This window comes from Ambystoma mexicanum, chromosome 9, assembly GCF_040938575.1.
Source record: "Ambystoma mexicanum isolate Mex_15411 chromosome 9, UKY_AmexF1_1, whole genome shotgun sequence".
Lineage (NCBI taxonomy): Eukaryota > Metazoa > Chordata > Amphibia > Caudata > Ambystomatidae > Ambystoma > Ambystoma mexicanum.
In genome coordinates, this window is record NC_090931.1 from 580,201,440 (window position 1) to 580,223,350 (window position 21,911).

Consider the following 21,911-nt stretch of genomic DNA (forward strand, 5'->3'; position numbering starts at 1 on the left):
TAGCACCGGATAAAACAGCTCCTTATCAGTGCAGGGTCCTATGTTCTCAAATGCTCTTTGTGTACAGCTCAAATCAGAATAAGAACTCAAACAATTTAGATATAAAAAAAGGACCAGCCCTTGTCCTTAACATGGACAGTCAGATAGCCACAGACTCTGGATACAGGTGCTTGGATACCAATTCGTTCTTGAGCTATATAGGGTATTGTAATCAAAACAACTGCGTGAATATGTTGCCTTGTTTGGTCATTGACGTAGACAGTGTGAGTTGACATGATGTACATGATAACACTAGAAATGTGATGGATAATTGCAGATTTGTAGATCAGGGGAGAAATGACCTTCCCAGCTTCAGCATTCTGTACCTGTGTCCATTGGTCGTTCTGCGTTGAGGCTGTCGGTGCTACCCTGATAAAATTGGACGCCCAGCGATGGCCTGGTCTGCTGGTCTGACAGTTTCCCTGCGCTTACAGACCTGTGCAGGAGAACAAAAGAATTAAGGTATGCACTCAGTATCATTAGTTTGCCCTGTGAGCTTGTTACATTTAACCAATACATTGTACCAATGAATTATCAGTTGCTGTGTGGCCTGACCGGCAGAAAGGAGTATATTAGTTTAGTTAGTTTATTATTTGTAGGGCGCGCCAAGCCCTGGAGCATCAGGGCGCACAAGACAAGAATATGCTCAACTTTGTTACAGGTACATCTACATAATCATAGTACATTCTGCAATAAATAAAATATATACAGGTACATGTGCATGGTCATAATGCAGTATACAATAAGCAAGAATGAGCAGGGCTGGAGCTAGGTCCAGACAAGAGGTGATAAGGGTACAGGAATATTTAACAATGTGGAGGTGATATACAGTGGAATAAGTACAGTAATATACAATGGTGTAAAATACAGAACGTGGTATCAGAGCTGGGGCATGCAGGTGGATCGCTAGTAGGGACAGTCAGGTCAAGCAGGTCGGATTAGTTAGATGTCATTAGCTCTCAGCCACTTGGTCAAATTCTGCCTGAATTTCGCAAAGGGCTGGGGTTCTCTTATGTCATGTGGTAGGGAGTTCCAAAGCTGTGCTGCTTTGACTGCGAAGCTATGTCCTCCAATAGTGGCACGTTTAAAGCGAGGGACATAGAGGCAATTCGCATTGACCATTCTTGTTGGTCTAGGTGAGGTTCTTAAGTGTAGCCTGTCCATGAGGTAGGGTGGTGCCATGTTATTGAGGCACTTGCGAGTAAGGGAGGCAATTTTGAGTTGGATTTTGTCCTGAGTGGATAGCCATTTATATTCTCTTCTTATAGAGGAGATATGCTCTTTCCTGTTGATCTTAAGCGCGGCTCTCAGGGCATTATTCTGTAGGACCTGGATTGAATGGTGTGACTGGTCTAATGTGATTGGAGGAGATTCTCTATAAACCTATTCTATCTCTTAAATGCACTGCAGTCCAGTGGCAAACCCCTGAGCCCTTTGCGAAAGGTAGCACACGCTCAAATTGCCCGAAGCAGAAGTTCCCCCTGCCATGCCACGGTTCCTCCCCATCTACCGGCTTTTCAGTACATAGGACTGTTAGACTGGGTTACACTAGAGTCGAGGATGGCAATCTTCTATGTGGTTGTTGGGAGAACACAATCCTGGAGGGATGCACGGATAGATGCTTCCACACTTACATAGTTAAAAACCATGTATCCGTTTGAGAGCTGCCTCGAGAGCAGGAACCTCGCCGTTCATTAATAAATACTAATTTAAAAAAAGAATCACTCCTGTTTTTGTTGCAGCCACAAAGATATTTTTAAAGTCAGTAAAAAAGGGAGCCTCCTCCAAACGTAGTAAGTAACACAGTGCAGCTGAGGGTGAGATCCACCGTGCCGTTTAGTACCTGCATGTTTGCCAAAGCGTTTATTTGGATTTGTTTTTGTGCACTGCGGTCAGAGCATCTTCCACCTTTTCTGGCGAATGCTGTTGTGTAAAGCAGGAGATGTCCTTTAAGCATACCTCCTCAGACTCAACTAGCATTACACCAGATGCAGGGGCCAGTCTGCCTCCTAACATGTGTGCACTTCTTTTGTGGTCAATACATTTCATAAGCACAGTTTGATGCCTAAAGGGCAGGATATGCTAACTCTGGAGGAAACAAACTAAAGTTGACTTTAACACAAGCCTCTTAACTGTATTCAATATAAGCAGGAACGAATTCCCAAAGGACTGACAATAGAAACCTTTCAAACAACCTAAAAATGTGCAACTCTTCCTTGCCTTAAACATCCACAGGTGTGGCCATCAGCGGCAGTAATCACCAGAATCATCTATCCCACGATCCTCACGCCAGAGCAAAGGACTCGACCCCTCTATCCCACGATCCTCACGCCAGAGCAAAGGACTCGACCCCTGACACACCTGAACAAGCACAAGAAAATTAAGCTCCATGTAATATCACCAGAATCCTCTATCCCACGACCCCCACGCCAGAGCAAAGGACTCGACCCCTGACACACCTGAACAAGCACAAGAAAATCAAGCTCCATGTAATATCATCACCAGAATCATCTATCCCACGACCCCCACGCCAGAGCAAAGGACTCGACCCCTGACACACCTGAACAAGCACAAGAAAATCAAGCTCCATGTAATATCATCACCAGAATCATCTATCCCACGACCCCCACGCCAGAGCAAAGGACTCGACCCCTGACACACCTGAACAAGCACAAGAAAATTAAGCTCCATGTAATATCATCACCAGAATCATCTATCCCACGACCCCCACGCCAGAGCAAAGGACTCGACCCCTGACACACCTGAACAAGCACAAGAAAATCAAGCTCCATGTAATATCATCACCAGAATCATCTATCCCACGACCCCCACGCCAGAGCAAAGGACCCTGACACACCTGAACAAGCACAAGAAAATTAAGCTCCATGTAATATCATCACCAGAATCATCTATCCCACGACCCCCACGCCAGAGCAAAGGACTCGACTCCTGACACACCTGAACAAGCACAAGAAAATTAAGCTCCATGTAATATCATCACCAGAATCATCTATCCCACGACCCCCACGCCAGAGCAAAGGACTCGACCCCTGACACACCTGAACAAGCACAAGAAAATCAAGCTCCATGTAATATCACCAGAATCATCTATCCCACGACCCCCACGCCAGAGCAAAGGACTCGACCCCTGACACACCTGAACAAGCACAAGAAAATCAAGCTCCATGTAATATCACCAGAATCATCTATCCCACGATCCCCACGCCAGAGCAAAGGACTCGACCGCTGACACACCTGAACAAGCACAAGAAAATTAAGCTCCATGTAATATCATCACCAGAATCATCTATCCCACGACCCCCACGCCAGAGCAAAGGACTCGACCCCTGACACACCTGAACAAGCACAAGAAAATCAAGCTCCATGTAATATCACCAGAATCATCTACCCCACGATCCCCACGCCAGAGCAAAGGACTTGACCCCTGACACACCTGAACAAGCACAAGAAAATCAAGCTCCATGTAATATCATCACCAGAATCATCTATCCCACGACCCCCACGCCAGAGCAAAGGACTCGACCCCTGACACACCTGAACAAGCACAAGAAAATCAAGCTCCATGTAATATCACCAGAATCATCTACCCCACGATCCCCACGCCAGAGCAAAGGACTCGACCCCTGACACACCTGAACAAGCACAAGAAAATCAAGCTCCATGTAATATCATCACCAGAATCATCTATCACACGACCCCACGCCAGAGCAAAGGACTCGACCCCTGACACACCTGAACAAGCACAATTAAATCAAGCTCCATGTAATATCATCACCAGAATCATCTATCCCACGACCCCCACGCCAGAGCAAAGGACTCGACCCCTGACACACCTGAACAAGCACAAGAAAATCAAGCTCCATGTAACATCACCCAGAGAATACTGCCCCAGGCTGACAGACGTAATGATTAGCCACTGAAAGTGATGCATGAAGTAACCATTGAGGCATCAAACCGATGAAAGTAAAACATAAGTACATTTACTTTACTTGTTTTCCCCAAAAAAGGAAATTCTCTCCACTTATATGCATTTCTTGTATTAAATGTGTTTTGGTTCGTCACTGTACTAGTCTAGTAGCACAAGAGAAATGTCCTACCCACACCTTTTCTCCGCCACCCAGCTCAACTCAAAATCTCTTACTTTGCACTTAACCCATGCCATTCGTAAAGGTGTACTTTACTAGGAAAGGAGTACATATACAATATTACAGGGATTACAGTCTTCAGACCGTAAGGCACAGAGAAGAGGATTTAATGAGGGGCCACCTGCTTAAGTGGCCTGCTTTGCAAAAATGTTAAAAGGTCTCAGAATGTCAACAAAACAATCAAAATCCAAATGACAACTATGCAAAGGCAGCTTCTTATGAATTGATGTTCTTCTGATTTGCTTTATGGGGAAACACACATTTTTCTGCTTGCTTTACCCCGTCCTCCATACGTTTTGGTAAACTTTCTAAATACATTTTGAAATCCGATATTCGAAATAGGGGGCTTTTTGCTGCGTTTTGTTATGAGTCTTCATAGAAATAACACACCCCCATGTAAACGCCTACCTCTGAAAGAACATCCTGCAGGTAAAGGGTGCGGGAGGCGTAGCAGACAATAGACTCAGAATAATATACAAATGGTACCCCTTTACTCTGACAGAGACTGGTCAATTCCATGTGGCTCGGAGGAACCGCCATGAATCTTAACAATGGTCCTCACTGTATCAGGGACTTCACATGCTCAGAAGAAGGAAGACCACTCACTTCACTGAGTGCTGCAGTTCTACAACACATTATCTAAGAAAGAAATGGGGCCAGTACAAATGAAACAAATACTGCTGATTCTGCGGATTGTCACATGCTACTCAACAACTCATGTGAATGTTTAAAAAAAAAAAAAAACTAAGGATACATTTTTGACAAACCCAGAACATAGAACACAATATAACGAAATTTACTTTCGTTGTTAGCCCCATAACTACTTTTTAAAAAAAAACTTTTCCCCCTTCCCCAAAACTACTATTCCCACTCCCCACTACATTTGTACTGTTTTTAAAAAATCGTTATTTTCGTTTTTGTCGTTTTGGGTTCTTTCAAAATGCATTCTTTCTCTTTTTTCCTCGATAACATCACTGCATACCTACCCAACCAACCCCGTTACAAACCAGAAACAACACTGTAGGTGTGCAACTAATGCTGCGCACAAATGAAAAGCTCAGCGACATTCCCACAGCCACCTGTAATGACCCGAGAGTACCAACTACCAGGAACAGAATCAAGCACACCTACATCCCTGCAAGGGCCGTGACATGCCACACATACCCATGGGCCAGACAATTGTAAAAAAGCTAGAATACAGAAGAATACCAGAGAGCGCAGACTCTTGAAGTGATTCAGCAGCAAGCAGATACCAGGAGAGAGCCCCCGGCCCCTCTCTTTCCTCCACCTGCGCCGCCCAGGCCATAAGAAGGACAGACGTGTAAACTATTTAGCCGCAGCCATTTTCTATCAATACAGGCAATAATGGTGCAAGTTGCCACAGGACAGATGCCCATTTTTTCAAACTAGACAACACATCCTCAATGAATCCATGCGACACAGATAAGTTGTCCTTTAACATTCTTTGTAATCCTTTCCTTTGAAAAGCAGACCCCTTTGCATGTTTCACAGTATATTTTGAGAAACTTAAATGGCATGCTTTTAAAATGCACAAATGATGTTCTGGAAAAATGAAGTTAAATGGTGAGCATGCCTCTTTATCTTGGTTACAATTAAGCCCTGATGGTCCTATAACCTTATTGATGATGTATGTATTTTCTTGGCTTAATACCTTGTATGGAAATGGTAACCAATTACAGATCAATCATAAGCACTTTACATTTTAGGGTACTTTCTTAACATCTCTTTTTTCGATTATGGTTAAACTATTCTCAAAGCCCAGCGTGTCCAGGAACACGACTCACCTCCCAAACGTCGTCTTGCCGTACTCTCCAGACATAGGCCTCTCTGCTGCATGGGCACAGAGAAAGTGGGCGAATTCTCTCTGCTCCTGAACATCCTTCGAGGGGGCAGTATCACCTGAAGCATGGCACCTGGCCAACGCCAGCAAGTTCGAGGACGCCTGAGTTTTTGGTATCTTGCAGGGGGCCGTTGCCTAGAGAACACGAGAGAATAATTTACAATGACATTCATAGGGATAGAATTAAAAAGTTACTGCAGATTTCCCTCCAACTAGACCCTTGGGCAGGTTTATAAGCATCGATTCTTTCTCTGGCTAGTAAGAAGCTTTCATTCAACATGGCCAGTGCTCTCTTGCACAAACACCCTGCCAAACTAATGTTCTATCTAAAAATCAATAGCCACTTCTTCCCTAATCACAAGATGAAGCATGCATAACTAGTCCCGCCCTAAAAAACAATACGGGCTAGGTTTCCTTCATTTGCCAACGAGTTTTGCTTTGGGAAGCCTCAGCAATACCTAGTATTAAAGTCCTAGATCACAAAAAAATTGGAAAGGTTTACTTCTCAAGCACCGACTTTCCCCCACCTTGTTCGTTACCATTTCTATGTTCTTTGACTCAGTCTATGCATAGCATAGCATCAACACTTTGAGATGGACTTGGTGCAGCATAAGCACAACACAAGTAGAAAAAAACCTGCAGGACAGGACACCAAAAATAAAGAGGGACAATGCCAAATGGGGCACATTTAGGGACAAGGGATAAAAGAGAGTCCAGACCCGACTTCCCTAACGCGCTGTTCGCACAAGGAATGGCTGTGAAAGTATTCAACAGGAAGGCCTTTGCTTCATTTGGCATCATTCAGAACGAAAACGGAATAGACCAGTTTCCCATTCCTGAAGTTTTAATACTTGAGGTGCCTTAAACTATTTCCATATCCCTAAACAAAAAGGCATAGGGGATCTAAAACGTGGGAGGAGGGGTGTTGCAGGTGTGTGTGTTTAAGTTTAACGTTAGTTGCCTCAAAGCTTGCAAGAGTCGGACTTGCACAAATCCAAACTTCTAAAAAGGGAAATCTCCACAAGTCATCAAATCTACAAAGGTAACTGCTAACACCCCCATTCCCCACTTTCACAGTAAGATTGAATGCAGAAGAAAAAGGCAAAATAACCTTCTAGCTGAAGTTGAAGCATGAGATAAATGTTGTCAAGACACAAGGATCGGTGTAGCAAATCAACACAACTGGGAAAGAGACGTGTGAATATGGGGAAGAACAAAGAAGAAACCTCAATTGTCCAGAAATCTTGCAGAATTACAGCAACAAGGAAAAATACATTGCAGTAAAGACAATTCAGAACAACCCCAGCAAAAAGCTCAAACGAAGTAGACTGGAAAGCTCAAGACCCTAGAGCAAGACCCCCAGAAGAGAGACTCAATGGAGGCGGTGGCCGAAACAGCTCAAAAACAAGGTGGCACACCCATGAACTTTTCAAAGTTCTCCCACGAGCTCTTATACTGAAACATATTACTGCCGAAGAGGAAACGGTGCTGCCCAATGAAAAACCCTCAGGCACTAACGATAGGGCCTGAACATAATCAAACTGTAAGTGGGCAAACATCACTGCTATACCATTATAAAAGAGGTTCAAATTCTGTGCCAACCCCAAATGCTATGTTAGTGGTGAATTTTCAACTAAGCGATGTAGGCAACTGAGACACTGGGAAAGGCTGGGATACCACGGGGCAGGGACTGACCAGTGGAAAATAAGGCATTCACACCAGGAAAGAGTCAACACGATAAACCTTTGGTATTTTTGAATCTGATTTTTAAAGAAGTGAATCAATGGTATTCGAAGAAAAGCATTCAGTATCTCTTGCAGTGAACTGGACGACAGTACATGCCTCACAACCCCAAAACCTTTGGAACTATACATTGGTGACAGTTGGAAAACAGTTTAAAAATTAGAGAACCAAACTATGGCAAATCTCTCTGAGGAAGAAAGGAGGCTGGGAAGAGGGGGCGAGGGGTAGGAAACCAGCTCAGCTGGTCAGTCAGCATAGTCTTCATTCCTGGTTTATGAACGGATTGCAATGAAATGAAACTGCTCGAGATACACCTTTTTCTTGAAAACCATATAGTTCAAAGAACCAAGATCTCAGCTCCCTCCACATGACATCCCCACCTGGATGGTCAGCCTGAAATTGACAGATGGCCCTTTCAATCATGAAGAAAAAACAACACGACTTTAGAGATGGCAGCCAATTCCTTGAACACCCACCCATCTACCATAGGCAGGAGAAGGCTGCAATGTTGTACACACCCACAATCTCAGTCTGGTGGCTTCTGTTGAATCCTTACAGACACGGGTGAAAGTGGGGGCGTCCGCTGAAGATTTCCCTGTACCAGCCACCACTGCAAGACATCGGAGGTCCTGAGATACATGAAGCTAAAACTTCACTGAAATTAAGCAGATCATGAGGAAGTAGGCACCGGCCGTGTGTCCTGAGAAGCCAACAATTAACTCACTATGGACTGAGGCCCGACCAGGTCTCCAAGCAGAAAAATAACTTTTTCCACCTTGGAAATTGGAAACAAAACAAGTCTGCCTTGTGCATCTTGCTTCTTTGGCATCCCTATTTTATGAAGGCTAAAGCCAGAATTCTATGAAAGCTAAAGCCAGAATTTCGACTGGATGTTCCTCCCAAGTATTCTTCATCTTATGATATCTTCGTTTCCCGCTTCAGAAAAAAATTTCTCTCGGCAGAGGGCGCTTTGCGTCGAGACAGTAGACTCGACGCATCAGCCGACTTCCATCTTGGCTGATGTCATCGTTGAGTCCATATACCATGCACAGCGCCCGTTGGCTTCAGATCTGTTTTGTTGCCATCGATACGCAGAATCATCAGCCTTGGTAAGTGCCTTTAAATTATCAGACCTTAAAAGAGCGCAAGGTATAAAGCTCAGAAATTCTACAGCGGGGTAGGTTGGGAGGCGATGAGGAATACGTGGGAGGGACATTGAGTCGAAAGAACGTTACCAGGGCTAAGTAACCTGTTCTACGAATGTATTGTGTTCTTCAACGTATTCCTCATCTATGATAGAAATCCAAAGCAGTATTAGTTTGTTTTGGAGGAGGGAGCAAGAATTGAGAGTTAATGTTTGTCCAGAATGGAGCATAGAACTGCCTTCCCAAATCTTCCTCCGTTGTTGGAGGTGTTGAAACACTAATGTTTTGTGAACGTGTGGAAGATGGGCCAGGTAGCTGCCTCACAGATATCCTTTATCAGAACTCCCCTCTGAAAGGCAAAGGATGTTGCCATGCCCCTAATGGAATGAGCCCTTAAACCTTCTGGGGGATCTTTCCAGCTAGCCTGTAGCACTAGAAAATAGACAGTATGATCCATCTGGATAGAGTCTGTTTGGCAACTGACAGACCTAGTTTGTGCCCTGTATAACCAATGAAAAGTTGGTTGTGCTGTTGCAACTTTGCCATCCTTGAAATATAAAAGCTTAGCGCTCCCCTCGGATCGAGTCTATGGAATCTTTCCTCTTCCTTGCCAGGATGAGGTGGAGGATAGAAGCCGGAAGCACAATTTTCTGTGCTAAAGGGTAAATCGATACAATCTTAGGTAGCAAAGAGGGTTTGACCTTAAGGACAACCTTATCCTTGTAAAAGGTGGTAAACCGAGGTTACAGGATAATGCCTGCAACTCACCCACCCTGCAGGCTGATGTTATCACTACTAACAAAATGGTTTTGTAAGTTAGCAGCCTTAAAAGGAAGGAATGGAGTGGCTCGAAAGGCGCGCACAGCAAAAACTTTAAAACCAAGTTAAGGTCCCAAGTTGGTATTTGGAATGGTGTAGGAGGAAACACATTTGTGAGTCCTTTAAGAAATGGAATTATTACGGGTATTTTGCAGTAGGTGCACTTGAATATGGAAAGCGCCGTTAGATAACCCTTGATTGTTCCAACCTGGAGCACCAGATTTGCCAAATGTAGAAAAGATAACACCGTAGGTGTATCAAATTGAAAAGGGTCCACATAATTTTCCCTACACCAGGTGCATAGCCTGTTCCAACGGCAGCAGTATAAGGATTTTGTCGCTGCCCTTCTGGCCGAAAGCAAAATCTCCATTACGTCATCCGGGAGGTCCCAATCCTTGTACCTCTGCCTCTCAGAAACCATGCGTGAAGGCTGAGTGTCTTCACCTGACCCTCCTCTTGTGAGAGAAGGTCCTCTCTTTGAGGAAGACGTATTGGAGGGCAGATGGACATGTCCAGAAGGTCCGGGTACCACGTCCTCCTGGCCCAATCCGGGACAATAAGGATCATGGATTTCCTGAACCTTCTCAACCTCCTGATCACGTGAGGCATGACAGGGAATGGAGGAAACGTGTACAGGAGTGGATACTCCACTATGAACGCATCCCCTATAGCTCCTCTTGGAGGAAATTCCCTGGAGCAAAACGGTTCACACTTCCAGTTGACACTGGTGAAGAACAGATCCACTTGAGGGGTTCCCCAAAGGGTGAAGATCGCTTGAAGGACTTCCTGAGCTAGTTCTCACTTGTGGGAGTCTGTGCTCTGCCTGCTGAGAGCGTCTGGCGCAGTGTTGTCCTCTCCGGTTAGGTGAACTGCTGATAGATTCCTTCGTGAATTGCCCAGAACCAGAGCTGCATTGCTTCTCTGCACAGTGGTGACCCTACGCCTCCTCTTTTGTTGAGGTAGTAACATGGCCGGTGTTGTCTGTCATTTTCAGGACATTATTTTCCCTACAGAGGGCAGGAAAGCCTTCAGCGCTAGTCTGATTGCCTTAAGCTCCAAAAGGTTGATGTGTAGTTTGGCCTCCGATGGAGACCAACGACCGCTGATTGTCAGATCGTTGTCGTGGGCACAACCCCCCCCCCCCCACACCCGCCGGGAGTGAGGCATCTGTCAATACGATTATCTCCGGCAATGGTTTCCAAAAGGGTTCTCCCTTCAGCGCAGGCCCACCACAGAAGGTCCTGTGAGACTAGTCGGAATCCGAAGGAGGTCTGACATCCTGCCTGAGAATTGGGCCCACAGTGTTCTGAGAATTGGGCCCACAGGAAGCCATGAGGCCGAGCAGCCTCAAAAAGTCAAAAGCCGGAAGACGCTGGGCACTCTGAAACTTGGTGACCATCTGCAAAATGTTTGAGCCCTCACCTAGGGTGGCGAGGCTTTTCAGAAGGATGCATCCAGGACTGCTCCAATAAACTGGAGTCTCTGAGATGGTATAATGTGGTATTTCTTGTAATTGAGGGAGAAGCTCAGTCTGTAGAGGGAGTGGCAGGTGATGCTGAGATGTTCTTGTGCCTGTTCGGGTGAACGTACCCTGATCAGCCAATCATCCAGGTAGGGGTAGACGTGAATCCCCCCTCTTCTGAGACTTGCTGCGGCCACTGTCATTACCTTTGTAAAAACCCTCGGGCGGAGGTCATCCTGAATGGCAGAACTCGAAACTGATAATGAGAACCGCCAATGGTGAACCTCAGGTACTTCCTGTGCTTGTGATGGATTGGCACATGAAAGTAAGCATCCTGAAGGTCCAACAATACCATACAATCCTGGAGCAGGAGGGCCTGAAGGATTTGAGAAACTGTGACCATCTTGAACTGGTCTTTCCTGAGGAACTTGTTCAAGTATCTCAAGTCCAAGATAGGTCTCAGTCCCCCGTCCTACTTTGGGATTATGATATAGGGAGAATGCCATCCTCTGTTACTCTCCATCACAGGTACTGGTTTTATAGCACCTTTCTCTAGCAGGGTCAACATTTCCTGCAACAGGAATTGACCTTGAACATTTAGCAAATTGTTTCATGGTGGATAATCTCAAGGTCTTTGTATAAAGGGGAGGCAGTAACCCTGGGCTATTGTTTCCAGTGCACATGCATCCAAAGTAATACCTCGCCATTCTTTCAGATGCTGTGACAGTCTGCCTCCCACCGGGGTTCTCATGAGTCAAGACCTCAAAGTGGTTTTGAGGTGCCTGAAGCAGCGGCTGATGGTAAAGACACAGCTGCTTCGGCAGGCTTTGCACCTCTCTTTCATACACCATGAGGGAATCTTCTCTGTCCTTTTTGTCCAGCCTGTCCTCTCACTCTTCCAACTGAGGAGTAGTAGCGGCAAGACCTACCCCTCCAAGATGATCTGCTGGAGTGAAAAGGCTGTGGCTGCCTGACTGCGACACTTAGGGACTGGGCTGCCTTCTTTGAGGTCTGCAGCTTTTTAAGGCTTTCGTCAGCCTTATTTCCAAATAGATGGGAGCCGTCTAAGGGCAAATGTAAGGAGTCTGGATTGTACACATCAGGTGAAAATCCTGACTTCCTCAAACAAGCAAATCTGCGCATGACAGTGCTTGCCGCCATGGCCCTGCTGACGCTGTCAGCAGTGTCCAAACCTGATTGAAGAGACTTCCACATGGCCTCCTTGCCATCCCTGATCAGGTGCATGAAGCCGTCACTTTCCTCACCCTCAGGGATGTGATCAGCCGCCATCACTATGCAGTCTCCCAGGGTGAATGTAAAATTTGCAAGGGCACATGCAGAATTAGCAGACTTTAAGGCTGTGCTGCGAGCAGAAAAGATTTTCTTTGCCCAAGAGTCAATGCATTTGGCATTTCTATCAGGGGGTATGGTTGGGCACTCTGCTTGCTTGGAGGCGGATGTAGCTGCTTGTACTAGTAGGATTTAATTGGATGTATTTAGCCGGGGTCACTACTGGATGGCCTATATCTTTTTTGTCCGATTTTTATTTACTGCAGGGCTGGACTCTGGAGCCTTCAAGTTTGCTGCAACCCTTTTTGCAGTGCCACATGGAATGATAATATAGGGTCATATTGAGGACCTTTGCCCAATATGTCAGTCAGGTTGCCCTGTTCAAATGCAGGAGCTGGTCTGCTCCATCCCAGGAATGCCACCACTCTGGACATTATCTGTATAATGCATCTGCATGATCAGCCGGGTCTGGTGTCCCAAAATCTAGTTCTGGGGAGGCCTCTACCCCACTAGCTGTCTGGAGGGTGTCATGTAGTTCCGTAACCCTGGTCTCTTCTGAAATGAAACATTCAGGTATGTTAGTATTTTTTTTTTAATACTTGGAGTATCCAATTGGAGACCACATGGAGGGGTATCATCTGAGGTTTCATAGCCCTCATATATAGATGTTAAGGATCTAAAGAAAGGTAAAGGTTTAAAATCCTTTTCCTGGCTTTTTTGTGGTAAAGGCGAAGAATGTACAGCCAGCGTCAATGTTTTTTGGATTGTGTCGACGGCGTGACTTTGGTCTTGTGCTTCCAGGGACATGACCCTTGACTCAACGGTTTCTTCGACAATTTCTTGTCTCATCGAGTACTCAAGACTCTCGAGTAGTCTTAGACTTATTACCCGGGCTCGAGTGCACGCAGGGTTTTGCCTTGGCCTCATGCTTGTCATCGACTGTAGCATGAGCACTTTCTTATGCTTCGAGAATGGGGCCTCGTAAAACAGAAAACTCTGCATCGACCACCAGATGTCGGCCAAAGCAAAGCAAAGCATGTGATTCTAAGCAGACGCACAAGTCTCAGAAAATCTGTTACTTGAAACGGTAATGTGGCCTACACTTCCTCCTTTAACACCTTCAGGCTATCACTCCTTCCCTGTAGCACCCCGTTAGGCAGATTTATCAGTTGTATGCTTAATCCGCTCTCCTAGTGCGACTACCCAGCACTTTTTGCTGGGCTTCTGGACCTTTTTGTTGTTCTCCTGAATGAGGGGAGCTTTCCCCTGCATCCATTTTTTCTGCTCTGATCACGGGACCCTGTTCTATAGGTTTTACTTTATATTATGGAGTCTTGCTTTCCTCCATACCTTTTTTAAAGGCATCTGTGTTTCACTTTTACAGCACACAGCACCCTATGTAGTGTTGCTAGGAGCACTTTGGGCTCTCCTTTTTATATTCTTTTATTTTCCTTAACTACTGTTCTCAAGGTTAGGGGGGTACTTTTTAGCCTTCTAAGCTTTTCTTTTTGAGAGAACAGCACGCACAACCCTATGGGGAGTGCTGCATGGTTACCTAGTATCCCCCTCCTCTCTCAGCTCCCGTAACCTTTCTGTTGCAGTAAGAACCCTATAGTTATGGCTGGTGGCAGTGGACGTATTCTACCAACACTTGTGCAACTTTCCACCACAGGCTGTATTCACAGCTGCAGCTATGCACAGTAGGGTCATGTTTGTTCCAACGTGGTGGGCCCCTTCGCCTATACCACAAAAAAGACAGGAAAAGGATTTTAAACCTTTACCTTTCTTTAGATCCTTAACATCTATATATGAGGGCTATGAAACTTCAGATGATACCCCTCCATGTGGTCTCCAATTGGATACTCCAAGTATTAAAAAAAAAATACTAACATAGCTGAATGTTTCATTTCAGAAGAGACCAGGGTTACGGAACTACATGACACCCTCCAGACAGCTAGTGGGGTAGAGGCCTCCCCAGAACTAGATTTTGGGACACCAGACCCGGCTGATCATGCAGATGCATTATACAGATAATGTCCAGAGTGGTGGCATTCCTGGGATGGAGCAGACCAGCTCCTGCATTTGAACAGGACGACCTGACTGACATTTTGGGCAGGTCCTCAAAATGACCCTATACTATCATTTTTTCGCCGTTTCTTGTGTGGTTGTTCTTTCTTGGTCCTTCCTCTACCATCCTGGGAGGGGGGAGATCCTGATTTAAGTTTTGTCTTTGGCGGGAACCCTTTGTGTAGCCGGCTGAGGCTCCAATCTGTGTGCGAGGACAGGAAGAATGGGAGGATCCCGAAATTCTGCTATCCTTTGTCTTCTGATGTGCCTGAAAGGAACCAGTTCTCACTGGAAGGATGGCTGTCCTGATTGGACTGCCACCCGCCCCTTTCTGTAAATTGCAGGGAGGGTTTGCAGAGGATGAGTGTGAAATCCTGACAAAAGGTGAGGTTCCTGAGGTAGAAGGCAAGTCGACCATTGGAAAAGAAGACCTGAAGAAGAAGACAGCCAGAGACGCCAGAAGCCCCTTCTAGTAACCGCAAAGATACCATTGCTGTCATTACCCTCTTTTTGATTTGACAGAGGAGCTCTGAAGAGGACTCCTTCCCTTTGGATTGAGGGATCAACTAGCAATAAGACCACGTGCAGAACGAGCCATCCTCCAATGTGCTGTGACCATCCAGGGTTGCAAACCGCCAATGCCAGGGGACCTCCGATCCAATTGCAGTGCATTCTTCCCATGAACAAACCCTCCCAGACCTTTGGTGAGCTCCTCGTGGACCACCAGAGACAAGATCCCCTCCTCAAAGTCCCCTCGCCAGATGCAGGACTGAAGATTCGAGGCAGACTGACCGGGCAGTAATCGTTCATCCTTCGAGCTTATAGAAAGGCGTCAAAACTGCAGACCGACCTGCGAGTACAATGAATTCCTCACTGAGAATCCTTTCTCTCGACTGCTGCTGCAACATCCCTTACAATAAAACAATCCAGCTGCATCTTCTTCATCACTCCTCAGGTACTGTGGGGCTTAGGGAAGTACTTACTGCAGGCCATTTTTTCACTCCTATGTTATTGGAGTGCTGTATCTGGTGTTTGGGTTCACCCAAACCAATCGCCCAGGCCAAATGCTTGGGTGTCTATACGGAGCCCTTTTCAAGGCCCCTGATAACTTCCTGCTCAACAAAAGCATCCTACTTATGAGTAATTGAAGTATCCTGTGGAAATGTACCTTTTCTGCTGCTGTACCCCACTTTGCAACCCCTTCCAAATGATTTGAAGAACTCTTAACTAGTTAGGGACCAATTGATAAAGTATTGAGATCTGTGAAAAGTATTACAGGTAGTAAAGAGCTTATGCTGGTGCTGATTAACCCTTTTTATTCCTACAACAGAACATTTCCTGAGTGACTATAATACGTGATTTTACTTACCTCTGAAATGTGTTCATGACCAGTACAATTTATTGATATTGGTTAACTCACCTAAAGTATTGCTGATGTGTTCTATTGGGTTGATAAGTTTAAATGGTTCTTACATAACAGAATATAACTTTGCCTTGAGCATATAAAATAAATGTCTATTTTACTATAACTACAAGTGTGTGAGAGTTTCTTCGGGCCTATGTATTTACAGAGTTCATTGTACTTACCACAGTATGCCAAGGGATAGTTGTATAAAGTCTCACCTGTAGGTATACTTTAGGAAAACTCCTCTAATACACCCAGAAGTGATTTGTCCGCATAAGGCACATTATAAACCTCCAATAAGTTAATAAATAACATTGGAGACCCATCACATGAGAAAGACAAAAACACAGGAGAGGCCAGTTTGGGCAACTTCCATTACAGGGTTCCGCTGTCACTTTGAAAAAAGGGATTTTAGTTTATGCTTAAATATAAAAGGGGCTGAAAAATCATCTGTGGGTGCCTGTTGGAAAGGCATGAGCATCTTCATAAAAGAAATATGATGAGAAAGGAGGTAGCATACTTAATGAAATTTAGTGGCAAAGCAAAATATAGGTCTTCTTTGTATCTACAAAATAACTACGTGTTCTTCAAAAGTATACAGTAGATGTGTGCCTGCAATTGAGTAGCAGGGTGACCATGACCCAACTTAAGCCGGACATTAAAATGTTACTTAAGAGGTTCTTCTGAACGCTACAAATGTTTACAAAACATAATAAAATCTGAAAGCAGACCTTTGTAGGTGATCCGATGATAGTTGGCAGGGGAGATTTATAGAGCCAGTCTGAGGTCCGGGGCGATGTTCCCATGAGCTTAGTGGGCGAAGCCCCAAGGCTGACGGGCCTGGGAGGCGGTGGTGTGTGGCTGTACCCGCACCCCACATAAGAAGGGTAGACTGGGTCCGAATGCTGCTTCCTCAGCTTCTGCTTGTTCTGGTAGATATCTGTTAAGGTGGGGGCACTCTGGAGCCTAGCCCCTAGCAACGACTGCGGTGACTGGGATTGAGGGGCAGGAGAACCTGGGGAGAAGGACAAAAAGAGATCTTTTCTGTATTTTTTGTATTTGTGTTGCGCACCTTGCGGGGGCATCTTTACAAGCATCCGGAGGCTTTTTTTACAAGCAACTAAAATGGCACCGAGTGGGGAACTGCAATACTGCATGTATCACATGATCTGTGAAGAATTATGCAGATGCAGGACCCACACAAAGGCGCTGGCGTATCACACAAAAACAACGTGGCCGGGGACAGCGCCAATAAGTACCAACACGAGGCATGCACTTAATGAAAGGTTCCTTCTCTATAATTGGCTTGTCCGCTCCCTAGCTGAGCCCGGTGGCATGAATGGATTGCAAGTCCTCACTTCGGGAAGAGGGATGCCATTGAGAAAATGAGGCACAATCACGTGCCATCTCAGTGGGGGCTGGTAGGAATCCTACTGAACAGCTGGGCTGTAGGGGTGGGGGGGGGAAGAGCTTCCCCCAGCCTTTCAAAAGAGCAAGGAGTGGAAAGCAGGTCAGTAGCAGCGGGCGGCGAGAGGACCAGGGGTGAGGGCATTAAAGATAAATGGAAACGCCAGCCGCTGGATGCAAGCCCATCTATCTCAGCTCACAGAGATGCCGCAGAGGATGCCAACTTATTCCCCAATACTGACGAGCAGGGAATGAATAAGGTGGCAGGGCGAGCGGGGCACCATGCCAGCAACTGTGCTGAAAAAACAGGCTGTGTGTGCAAAATAGGATGGGGGATTCTTTAAGTGCTGAAAGCACAGGGGATACTGGGAGGCTGCAGGGGATGGACGAGGAGGCTTAAGATGAAGTGGCATGGCAAGAAGTAGAACAGTGCTTCCAAAGGCATGTAATAAACAAAAAGCAGAAATTTAGGGACACACGGAAAAGTGGGCATTCCAGCTGCAAAAACATGGAGGAAAAGTTAAAGACCGAATGGGTCTGTCGCCTATTTTCTGATATCTTTTTCTAATGTTTTTTATAGACCTTCAAGACAGATTCCACTGACTTCTAAGTGCTGTAATGATACCAGTTCTTATCAAATGTAATGGTACTCAGCTTATCGATCCCAGAATGATGGACTGAGCCTGCCCTACCGGGATCTGACCTTGCGAAGCGCAGGCTTGCTACATGTTAGGGATGAGTGTTTAGCCCGTGAGGTAGCCACCCTGCATGCGTGATAGCCATTATTATCATAGCCACTTAAGGATGTGACACTGCAGACAGCACCCTAGCAGAGTGATTTTTTTACTGGGGGATTCCAGAATCCCAAAGTAGGATTGGCCAACAGGGGGAAATTGCCAACATTGCCAGTTCAGACACCAGTTTGCAAGCCTTGCAAAATAATCCCTCAATGTTTCCGCTCCCTTGAGGGTCATTTACGTTTTAGTGAGACGCCATGGATTCATGGAGCCAACTCGCCCCAAAGCAGAAAAATATAGCACCAGGCCAAATTTGAACTGTGCTATCCGAGTGGAGCTTCATTTTTGTAGACAGTGCTGGTTTTGTTGCAAAAGAGACAGGCATAATGGATTTCCAAATTGGGCCTTTTCCACAGTGTGGCTTTTCTAAAGTCGGGTTGGGGGAAACTATTGGCTTGGGCTGAAGAAAAAAAAAAAAAGTGTGCTGCAATTTCGTGAACTTTCAAGAAAAATCCATGTCTACTTGGCGATGCATTCCAGTAGCGTTAGTCAGAACAACCTGGCTGCATAATGCTCCAAATCGGTAGGCAGTGAAAAAGTCAAAAACATAATGTCGAAAAAAAAATGTCAAAAAAAAAATGTGAATGTTTTATTTTTTTATTTACATGTTTGTGTTGGGTTCCGCGAGTAAAAAAAAAAAAGGGGTAAAACAAAAACATTTTTTTAAAAAAAGGGGGGTTAGGTGGGAACTGCCCCATTTCGAATAAAAAGCAATTAAAAATAGACATTCAAATTTTTTTTTTCGAATTTTTTTTCTCGACATTAGGACTTTCGACATAATGTCATTCGAATTTATCACTATAAACCCTCCAAATCATCAGACTGGTTAACAAAACTTGCCCCACCTTGCTTTGTTGGGCATTGCACTATGCGTCTACAAGAATTTGGACTATTCCACAATTGCATGACTTTCTACTCATTTCAAGAGGCAAAAGAGAGCCAGACACCTTATACCTTACATAGTTAAGAAAAAAGCATACCCCCGGAGGAGTTCCGGCTCCGTGACTCATGGCCTTGCAGATGCCCACAGCAGCAGTGTCCAAGCTGCTCTGGTATGATGCCAACTGCAATAAGGACAAAGCAACAGTAAGTAGGCTATAGACCAAAGCAATGTTTGAAATGGGGTATGTTCAATTTTGACAGCAGTTTGTGCATTTTCTTTTAAAGTTCTGGGGGCTCTCACCCTGAGAGATGGGAATATTCGTGTTACACCCAGAGATTTGTCTTTGGGATGTTTGCAACCCCCAATTAGGCCTTGTGGGATGGATGGATGGATGGATGGAATGGATGGATGGTGATTTGGAAATTAAGTCTTTATTTTATGTAGGCGATGGCACATTAAAGTTTAAAGGATGGCAGCAACCATGAATGTCATGCAGGCTAGTAGGAACAAATGGGGAGATTGGCACTATAGATAATGTGCAGAGCAGACAATATTTCCACATCACCCGAAAAACCTGATGACTTAAAAACAGTAAATACACATTTAAAAACTGTATAGGAGAGAAATCACCCCCCCCCCCCAACCCACCATCCTATCTCACCAAGGCAGCATAACATCTGGCAGTGCGACTAGGGTTAAAAACGACTGACGCAGAAGCTTACTGTGTTCTGTTTGAAAGGTGAGCTTACCCAGGGGGGAGGGAGAGTATGGCCTGGAAGACCCCGTGGACAACCTCCGGGTCACTGCTTGGACTGTGTCTGCCGCTGCTGGAGAGCAAGAGCCCACCTTCGCGAAGCCCATGGGGCTGGTGTTGGACCTTCTCACTACACCGGATCTTGAAAGGAGTAAAACACAAATAGGCCATAAGCTCTTAACGTGGTGAATGTCAGAACAAAATGTACTAAGGTGCGTGAAGAAAAGGCTCAAGCCGGCTCTCCAGATTTCCTCATGTATGCTGCATGCCTCCTTTCAACGCACAGACTCCACCGGGTCTCTAGTATTGCCACTTGCTTTCCAGTTACTATCGCTCCTGTATTTCTGTCTCCAGCACTGCTACTTGTGAGCTGCTGCTTGCATTCATTAATCTTTCTGCCCAATAATACCTTCTAACATTACTCATAAACCTACCCTCTGGACACCATTTATTACACATAGATAACGGACTTGTTGCAGTCAGTAGTTATTACTTTTCAATGACATTAATAGTGGATTCAAGCTAGTATGCAGACAAGCCTAAATGACATAAGAAGGTACACCAGATGGGGAAAAGGAGGAAAGTTCACACTTCTAATGTTGGACGTCAAGGCCTCTTATTGTCATCAATGGTGCCACACTACATAAATTAACTCTTAAAAATACAAAAATTAGATTTGCTAGCTCATATAGTCTTCAACACACTTTCACAACTTGTATTTTGTACATGAGTTTGATGATTGTTGACCTTGGTAGAGAACGGTTTGGTGTTATGCAGCAGGTCGAGGAGTCCCTTGGGGGTCGGGGGAGGCAAAAGGGAATCGTTAAAGATTTTGTACAAAAGCACAATAGGGAGTTGGGGTAAAAGAGGAAGCGTTGGTGTTGGACAGGCGGGTGCTTTCTATTGTGGCGGGTATATCTATGTTTCAAAGACTACCGTTTATTAGCCTGCAATTTGGCCGACTATTTTGGTTGATTCGATCAAATAAATAGATACCTATGAATATGTGTTTAAAGAGGAAAGGGGGAGCTTGGAATAGGAATTGTGGATGATGGGGTAGGTAGGTGGTTATGGGGGCAGGAACCACATAAAAAAACAAAACAAAAAAAAGGCATGTTTAGGTTGACCAAAAATAGTAGACCATCAGTCTACGTAGCAACGTAGAACCGCACCATGAAAAGCAGTCTTCAATTCCTTTCAACATTGGGGGTGTGGGGTAAGTCTGATGTGCGAGAGGAGGCTTTTCCAGGCATGGCATGGGAGCTGATGCTTTTGGACTCCACAGATCTATTTCAAATGCCACCAGAAAATTGTATCAAAACCTGCATGAGGCTTTTGCGTGCATTTGCTTCTAAAAATAGTAATACAAATCATAACAACATCAAACATCAATTCAGCACAGACGACAAACAGAATGGTTTCTGGCCCTAATAGGAAGTAAAAATCAAACAGAGCAAGGTCTCTCCTGATTAATCATTAATTCAAAATACCTCTATTAACATAGAAACCATATTTTCTAAAGCGCAAAATGTGTCACTTAATGTGTCAAAAAAGTGCAAAGAGCAGTACGATCGACAGGCAAATGCAAAGAGGAAGAAGGAGCAAGAGGTTTGTCATAACCCTAATTCCACATTTCAGGTCCAATTATCCTCCAACAGGTAGAAAAAATGGGGTCGCTATGCACTTAAATTTAAAATCCTATTGATATCAATTAACATTAGAGGATTTGTTGCAACTCTTCCCTAACAAACTGAGATCGAAGTTTTCAATCCCCTTCACCTCAGTGTTTGTTTCCACTCAAAAACTCTTGCCCCCTTTTGCACAAAATGTTAATAACTGCTGAAGAGATAGGCAGAGGTGTGAAACACACATTGAACGCAGCAAGGACATCTTTCCCCCTGCGATCTTTGAAATCTAGAAAGCAACAATGTCGTCAGCAATCGTTCTCCGGACAAGCCCCAGAAATTCGCAATTCCATTTGGGCTATGTTGTACTGAACCGAAATAATTTAAAACACCTCTTTTCAGGAGGCACATCAATGAAAGCTGTTGGCCATCTTATAATATACAACAA

At 45.0% G+C, this 21,911-nt stretch overlaps 1 protein-coding gene across 2 annotated transcripts in view; it reads right to left on the reverse strand.

Annotated features, from left to right (window-relative positions):
• Positions 1 to 21,911, reverse strand: part of ULK2 (unc-51 like autophagy activating kinase 2) — an 801,072-nt gene that overhangs the window by 122,478 nt on the left and 656,683 nt on the right. For both annotated transcript variants that reach the window (XM_069615186.1, XM_069615185.1), the window contains exons 16-20: positions 19,834 to 19,979; positions 19,182 to 19,265; positions 16,729 to 17,012; positions 6,011 to 6,201; positions 366 to 475 (exon numbers count right to left, since the gene is read on the reverse strand). In XM_069615186.1, the coding sequence (XP_069471287.1) occupies positions 366 to 475; positions 6,011 to 6,201; positions 16,729 to 17,012; positions 19,182 to 19,265; positions 19,834 to 19,979 (815 nt within the window). The remainder of the gene's footprint in view (positions 1 to 365; positions 476 to 6,010; positions 6,202 to 16,728; positions 17,013 to 19,181; positions 19,266 to 19,833; positions 19,980 to 21,911) is intronic.